The following is a 7,986-nucleotide window of genomic DNA, read 5'->3' as shown; positions in this document are numbered from 1 at the left end:
CTTAAAGTTACTACTGTTACTGTGTAAAAAAAACCTGACAATTAAAGCAAGGATTGTTGGATGATGAGAATTAAACTTGCTTCCCAACGGCATTACTATTTGTTTCATAGAAACCACTGTATAACATTGTAGTCTACATAAACTGACAGAGGTTGACCAAACAAGAAATCCAAGACAGTTGTATCATTGATGTATGTGCATCTCACATATGTTCAAAACATCTTGTCAATACATGCACTCAGAAAATAGTGTGATCCAGTGATCCACAGAGATGGGGGCAGCCTATACACAGACACATGCTCATGCCTGTTAACGGAGTGGACTCGAGTCATCCTCTTCGATTGTTACGATCTGAAGACAAATTGCAACAGCAGACGGATACATCACGAATGAATAAAAATAGATAAACCAAAAAGGAAGAAAAAAAGCATCAGACATGCTAAAAATAAAATATATCTTTATTATGGTATTAATTATTCACCTTTTGGGGAAAAAAAACTTCACAGTACACCGCGATGATCAACAAATATATGATGTGCGCAGAAAATTGATATACATAACTCTTACATGAAGAAACATTTGAGTAACGGCTCATGCCTGAAAGTGAAATCATAGCAGCAGGTAAAGGTCCTTTTAGAGCTCTAAATGCAGTTAGTAGTTAATAATGCCATATTATATGAAGTGAAACATAAACAGGCACAGCCTAAATGTCATTATAAGTTTTTGATCAGTTGAGCTAAACAGTGTTTCTAACAGTACAAAAAGACAGTAAAATGCATATGTTTGACAATGAAAAGAAATAAGACATGCACTAACAAAACATGTCATGAACTTGAGTCTGCCCTGGTATTTGGCTCGATCATACTCCTGTAACAAATGTAGACTACTAGTACAAAAATAGATTTAGTTTAAATTTACATTAGCTTTGTCTCTTAATCTACATTGTTAATGAGGAAAACAGATTATCCCCAAGCAACTCTACGCCAATCTACTGAGACTCAGACGTTCATTAACTTCATTTCCAGTTGAATGGTCGGCCCACCAGCTCAAAGAACTTTTTGTTGGGTTCGTGAAAGAACTGGTAGAGTTTTTGCAGGATGGCAGGCGCCACATGAGGGTGAGCCCTGCCTTTTGAATCATGTAAACACCGTTCTCGCCCGTGGTCTCTCAAACAGTAGAATCCTTTAGTTTTATTGAAGTAAAAATTTGAAGCGTTTATCTGGGGTTCCAGCTTTAAGAATCTTTCCACCTTTTTCATCTCGGGGAAGGGGTCCCTGATCAACTCATCCCCGTCCACCACGTGAATGCTCTCCAGTGGGAAGTATTGCAGCCAGTTCTGCATGTGAACATAGTACAGGCTGCGATTGAGAGCCTTGTATCCCAGGTTGATCTCGCCGTCCTTCACCAGAACGGACTCGATGGGCTGGTAACGCTTGTGCTTCTGGAGACGGTTGTAAAAGACCTGGGTGTAGTCTGACAGCACCCGCCCCGTGGGGTCTCTGAGGATGAGCAGCAGCTTGATGTCAGGGTTCATCTGATAAATGCGTTTGGGGACTTTGCTGGAGGTGAAGTAGGCCGGCGTCTTCTCAACCGTCAGCTGGTCGGGGAAGGCGTAGGGCATCTGGCTGAGATACCAAGGCAAGCCCTTCTGAAAGTGACTCTCCCAGTCAAAGAAGTGCACCTCGTTCTGAGCCGCCGCCACTGCACTGTGCAGACTGAGCATCTCTATCAGAGCCCGCGTTCCCCCCTTCCTCACGCCAATAATTATAATCTGAGGAAACTGTTGGAGGGTCCCGTTTGGGTGGCTGGTGGTCTCGTCGTTGTCGGTGGGCGATGAGGTGGGAGGTGGCCCCTCGTTAGCCATGGGCCTGGAGGGGATGGGGGGAGACTGCAGTGCAAAAAGCAGCAGCCCGAGGAGAACAGCTGCCATGAGGGAGGTCCTGACACTGGAGGATTTCAGCCTGGCAAAAGCACCAAAACTGTATCCCACATTGAAAAAGCAGCTGCCTGAGCACAATGGTCCAATGGAAAAGAAAATGAACTGTATCTTCTCTGCCAGGAGCAGTAACTGCAAGGGAAGAAAACAGCTGTTATTAGAAGATACCTGGCGAACATCTGGCAGAGAGACAAAACACCTCTCGAAAATACCTTTGCACAATCCATCCCACATAAGCTATAAATAACAGTTTTATGACTCAAAGGGAGCAACATTTGCGTGATTTAATTTATGACTATTGAGGTGATTAAACTTTAAACTCCACCCGGTAATATCTGTAAGGCAACAAACCATAAATAATCAACGTTTTAAAAAGGAAAAACATGTATCAGCACAGTTGGCTATTAGTCTTCATGTTATGTCCTTAAAACGACCATGTTTCAGTATCATCATCAGTATCATTATTCAGCATTATTCAGCTAATATAATATATTCAATGCACCATGGCATAAAAACAGATTACAGATTTGAAAAAATGTATTTTGCATTAAAAAAATGTAGCCTAGATAAACTAAGTTTATCTGGTATAAATCTCTATAACTACTGCTTTATAATCCATAAAGATTTTTTTTGTAAAGTGATGCAATAGGCAATTGTTAATATTTAATGAATAATAAGGAAATGTTAAACACTGAATCTGAGTTCGGAGATATAGCTACAGGCAACAGGAAATAAGCAGGTGTGGTGAATATTGCTTATTTAAAGGCTGGATGACAGCTAAAACAGACATAAACTAGAAATTATGAGTGCGCACAGAATAATCGCATGTTTTACGCCTACTGTCATGTCTAATATATCTTTTTTATAATGTAGCCTTGCCTATGGTATCTCTAATTTGACATTAGTTTGTTTACTTTGCTACCTCGCTCTGGACAAAGAAATCCATGAAGTGCCGCCGATCTCTTACCTTTCTAACTATAATCCTCTCGACTCGACGAAGATTTCATTTCGTGCAGCGTTGAACTCTCTGTTCACAGCACCAGTACTTCCAAAACTGCGGGTTTATGTTCCGGCTCTGCACAGTCTCCGTGGTCTCTACCGAGCGCACAAAACTCGCCTCGGACACAGGGTCACAACTTCACCGGAGCGCCTCCTCTGTGCTCCGCTTCCGAGCCAGACTGTCCTCCCGGTCTGTAGTGTGTCAGCTGTTGAAGCCTACGCCTACAGTACGCCTGCAGGACCACTCCCCCCTGTGACTCACGTTGTTGTAATGTTATGGTATTTGACGGAGATAACGATGCTGGTATGAGTGATATGAGGAGAGGAAGTGAAGCACGTGACCCAGGTGTGACACCTCATGGACACACGTGTACTACCACAGGGCTACATTTGGCCAAAGACACAAGTGAACTAAAGTGGAGAATAAAACAACATTGTGATGTGATAATGTGTTATACAGAAAGAAAATTGCTGTAATATTGCAGGGACTTTTGTGGCAATAGCTCGGAATAAAGATAATTTACCAAGAAGCCCAAAATATTCAAATGAAGCAGTGTGACTTGCTCTTTACAAACTGCTGTAGCCCACAGTGAGGCTGCGCCTTCTCAGGATTTGGACTGAAAAAGGCTTTTCAGTGGAAACCTCCAGGAGTCCTCACTTCAGTCTTTGCTTTCAGTGATCAATGAAAGACACAGACCATGTTATTCATCCCTGGCATTCTTCTCCTCCTTTGTCCACAGTGCAAGTGGATCTGTGTGTTGCACAATCTCACCACCTGTTGAGCTGCATTTTATACATTTATTGTAATTTGAGATGTCCAAATCCTTTCAGCAATTGTCCAGCAACAGCAGGTCCCAAATTTCGCTCTAATCCAAACTGCAGATTTACTGATGTTGAATACAAAGCACTGTAGTGCTTTGCAATTTCCTCTGAGTCACATTTTGAATGTACAGTCAGCGTGAGAAAGTTGGAGTTACTTCACAGAGTCGATGAGTAAGTGACACATCACTAATGTCGAATGACTTTCAAATACCAGTTTGTTTCTTACAGCAGTGAGCTGCTTGCTTATGATGCCCAACGTAGGTTCATTTTCATGGTGTGACAAAGTCATGTTCAAGTGAATACTATTTAATTTTTTGTAAGCTATAATTGCGTTTAGAGTAAAGTATAGCATGTTTCCCGTGCTGATAATAAGCCTAAAGCATGGAAGGCTTAAGGGCCACGCAATTGAATATGGATGCATCAGATTTTACCTATGTTTGCGAAAAAAAATTCTGCTGTGTAGGTCATTTAAGTTCAGTGCTACAGTAAAAGGTCAACCCCACTTCTTAAATACATCCCTTCCTGAAGAGAGAATGCAAACACATGTGCTTTACTTATTCAGTGCACAAAGTACAAATGCTGATATGACCAAGACTTTCCCCGCACATTGATTTTTAGATGCAGTTTAGTAATCCTCACATTCTGCCCTTGTGAGAAATGTGAATTCAGCAGAGTCGTGGAGCCGGCTCCTACAATATAACCCCGCTTTGAGGATCATCAGAAGCGTCCGACCACATTAACATGACAATAGTACATATTCACAGACCATAAATACCCTCGGCGCCACCTCAGCGACTTCCATCACCCTAAGCTCTAAACAGGATGAAATAACAACAATAACTCCTCTGTGCTTTAATGGGTGTCACATATGCACTGCATATTTCATCTTTAAAGTGCTAAAACTCCTTCTTATTAAACACTTTAATGACGGTACTGACAAATTAAGTGTTTCACCCAAACAAGTTACTTTCAGTTCAGATGTAAGTCAGACAAATCTCGGAGGTGTTACTACATGGTCAGCATGCTGGAAAACATTTTCTTTTTCAAATGTGTACTGCATTAAAAACAGGTTTTATCTGGCAGGCTTAACAGATTCCAAATGGGTATGCAGATTGTTATGGGTAAATAAATGATAAGCCTGCTCTGTGTGTGTCATGGCTCTGATACCAATCTGTCTTGTGAAAACCTGAAAATATGTCTGTTTTACCTACTCACACACAGGGCATGAAATTGGCACCCACCCACCCGCCAAATGCAGGTAACTTTTGTGATTGGCGGGTGAAACTGTCAATCTACCTGTCACGTTGGCGGGTAGCCAATGGGAATTGAGTGATTCAGACACCTAACTATCGGCAAATTCTTTGCTATCGGTAAGCAGGGTACGCCGTTGCTTACGGGCCTGGTCCAATCAGGGGCCCGCATCACTGGAAGACATTGATTGACAGCCGGGGCCCCCTATCGCATTTTCAATACTCACACAATCCCAGCAGTCCCATGTGCAGCCACTGACCAAGCGGGAGTGAGAACCATAGACTGTATATAAGAATGGACCAACAGATCCCGTTGCTCTGGACGGAGACCAGTGAAGGCCTTTAGAAGCACTTTTACTGCGCAGCCTCCAACTGAGAGAAACAACGTAAATGTGACGTGAGCAACGTGTCTGAAAGTTGGAAGTCTTCTGGTAGCTGTGCCAAGAGAAATCTCAATAATTCCCAATCTTGCAGAGACGGAGAGCGTAGGAATATGTAAGGAGATAACATGGACACAGGCTAATTATTGCTAACTAAAATGCTAGTTAACATTTAGTAATTAAACTTAAGCAGCTAATGTAAGTCCAAACTGCCTGCGAGCTTCTCCTGTACTATACGGTAATTCCTCTACTATGCGACAGTAAGTCGCGTGGTTATGACACAATCGTTAGCCTATTTTTACAAAAACGTCTGCTACGGAGCCATAACATGAGATACAAGGTAATGGAACCTTTTATACATTGTTGTGTTTCTTTAGAAATAAACAATGGACAAATAAAGTCTTTAAACGTTTCAGATGTAAAGTTATTCACTGTCAAAGTGATGTCAAAATGAATGGCAGTCAATGGAATGCTAACGGGGGGGTGATCGCTTTGTAGCATCAAAATGGCGCCATAGGAGATTCGAGCTCTGAAGCGAAGCTTACCCCCTTGGTGAGAACGGGTAAAGTTAATTTCCTAGTTTCTGATATAAAGACGAGACGTGTGTGTGACTCGAACATCTCACATTTACCAACAAAACGTACAGCGAAAGACCGTGCAAAACATTTCAGACCGTCCTGCCAACATGAATACATTTTAACATAAATTTACGCTGTCACTGAAGCTGCTGCTGTTTCAATGCTGTCGGCTCTTTGCTCCGTTTCCCCCGCGACTGACGCACACACACAATCACACACAAACACACACACACAATCACACGCAAACACACGCACCGACACACACACACAATCACACACAAACGCACACGGTGGATGCAGGAAAAAACGCAGATGAGACCTACAGGATGACCTAAATTGAGGACAGCTACTCTCGTTATTGTAAGTGTAATGATAAGTTAAAGTCCAATAAGTACTTTATTAAACCGTATTAATGTGTGTCCCAGGCCAGGATAGGAAATGAACTAACAATGTAAAGATTAACAAGCCACTGACAATGACAGATATGTTCATATTTGATTCATTCAATACATTCTTATTTTGTGTCTTAAATCCACCAGCCTTTTTCATATTTTACCAACATTTGCAGCATCCTGAGCCTTTTTGGTAAGGTTCCTAGGAAATCTCAGCCCAGAGTAATGAATTAATAGTAATAAGTATTATTCTCCCCAAAACAAGTTTCCTTTTTATTTTTAAGAACTATACAAAAACAATTCTTGTGTTATGGTGTGCATTAACCAGTGTTGTTGTGGTGCGCGTAGGCTACTCCTGATTTTGTCAGTCATCTCATCTCTTATATGTAGTGGCGAGCCAACACCGTGCCCCTATGCAGGATTATCAAGGCGGGCCCCTATACTACAGCACGTGATGACGGCGCAATGTCCACGAGTAGGCTACCATCAATAGCACAGGATAGGATCATAGAGACACAGCAATTCCTGTTTTTCACCTTTATGAGGCAAAAAAAAAAAGTGGCTGGTGTTTCATAACTAACGTTCTCTAATTCAAACAGAACTGTAGTCAAATTTAGGCTAAATGTATTGCTGTCTAACACATTATTATACAGAAACAGATTTATACACGGAGGACTTTGCGCATCAAATATTCCTATTTAGGAAACTATCACTCATCATGATTTTTCATGGACACAGTAGAGCTTTGACAATCCTGCAGGCTCAGTGTAACATGAGGCTGCATCATATTATTGTTTCCCATCTACTTTCTCATTACTAGTTTTTCATACAATGCGTAGCTAGACCCTCAGGCTAGAAATGGTCATGTTGTTTGGCTTTTATCCTCCAAATTAACTTTCTTGAATCGGAAATTTCTTGTAATGCACTTTTATTTTTTATTAATGAAATGAAAATATATTCAATACATTATAGTTCTTTGTCATTCTAAACACCTGAGGAGGAACAACAGTTATTTTGCCACTCAATGGCTATTATTTTCTATCGCCTATTTCCACAGTTTAATTATAAGCACTGTGAATTATCGGCCGCCACACACCCACCCATGTCACACTGCAGGTCATCGAGCTCGTTCTATAGCTTCAGCTTTTTAATCAAACACTGTACGTTGTTCAAGTGGGCTCACTGTATGAATCATTACCGTCATTATTTATGGTTGCAATACAAGATGATGGCAAATGAAAAAAATTATGATAACAACACAAAATTAAGCTGATGACATGTTGCCAGTTGTCAGTGTCACAGCCATTGAAACTGAGAAAGCTACATATAGAAAAACAAAAACAAAAACATCTACAAATTGAATTAATCTCTTTGTTGTGTAATGATTGTAGTATTTTCCTTTGTTTTAGAGTAAAAGTTGGCAGGCCAGTTTCGGTGCCCAGAACAAAGCATAACTTCTCCCATATGGTTGGGAGAAGTTGACGGGAATAAGAATTACAGCAGGAAGTAATTAAGATGATATGATCTGTTTCTAGAAAGCTGCCAAACCAGTTGAACGCAGACTAAAGAACAAACACACTAAACGTAATAATTATTACGGTGTATGAAATAGTGTCTCAACTGACAACA

The 7,986-nt window shown here is 41.1% G+C and overlaps 1 protein-coding gene across 1 annotated transcript; it reads right to left on the bottom strand.

Moving 5' to 3' along the window:
- Positions 1–750: 750 nt before the first annotated feature.
- Positions 751–3,207, bottom strand: hs3st1 (heparan sulfate (glucosamine) 3-O-sulfotransferase 1). Its single transcript, XM_031303448.2, has 2 exons — positions 2,904–3,207; positions 751–2,068 (listed from the first exon to the last, which is right to left on the bottom strand). Exon 2 carries the CDS (start codon positions 1,928–1,930, stop codon positions 1,016–1,018), a length of 915 nt encoding a protein of 304 aa, XP_031159308.1. The 5' UTR covers positions 1,931–2,068; positions 2,904–3,207; the 3' UTR covers positions 751–1,015.
- Positions 3,208–7,986: the final 4,779 nt, after the last annotated feature.

This window comes from Sander lucioperca, chromosome 1 (genome assembly GCF_008315115.2).
Source record: "Sander lucioperca isolate FBNREF2018 chromosome 1, SLUC_FBN_1.2, whole genome shotgun sequence".
Classification (NCBI taxonomy): domain Eukaryota; kingdom Metazoa; phylum Chordata; class Actinopteri; order Perciformes; family Percidae; genus Sander; species Sander lucioperca.
This window is presented reverse-complemented; position numbering and strand designations above follow the sequence as displayed.

Coding starts and splice junctions, on each gene's coding strand:
- hs3st1 (XM_031303448.2), bottom strand. CDS start 1,930: ATGGCAGCTGTTCTCCTCGGGCTGCTGCTTTTTGCACTGCAGTCTCCC.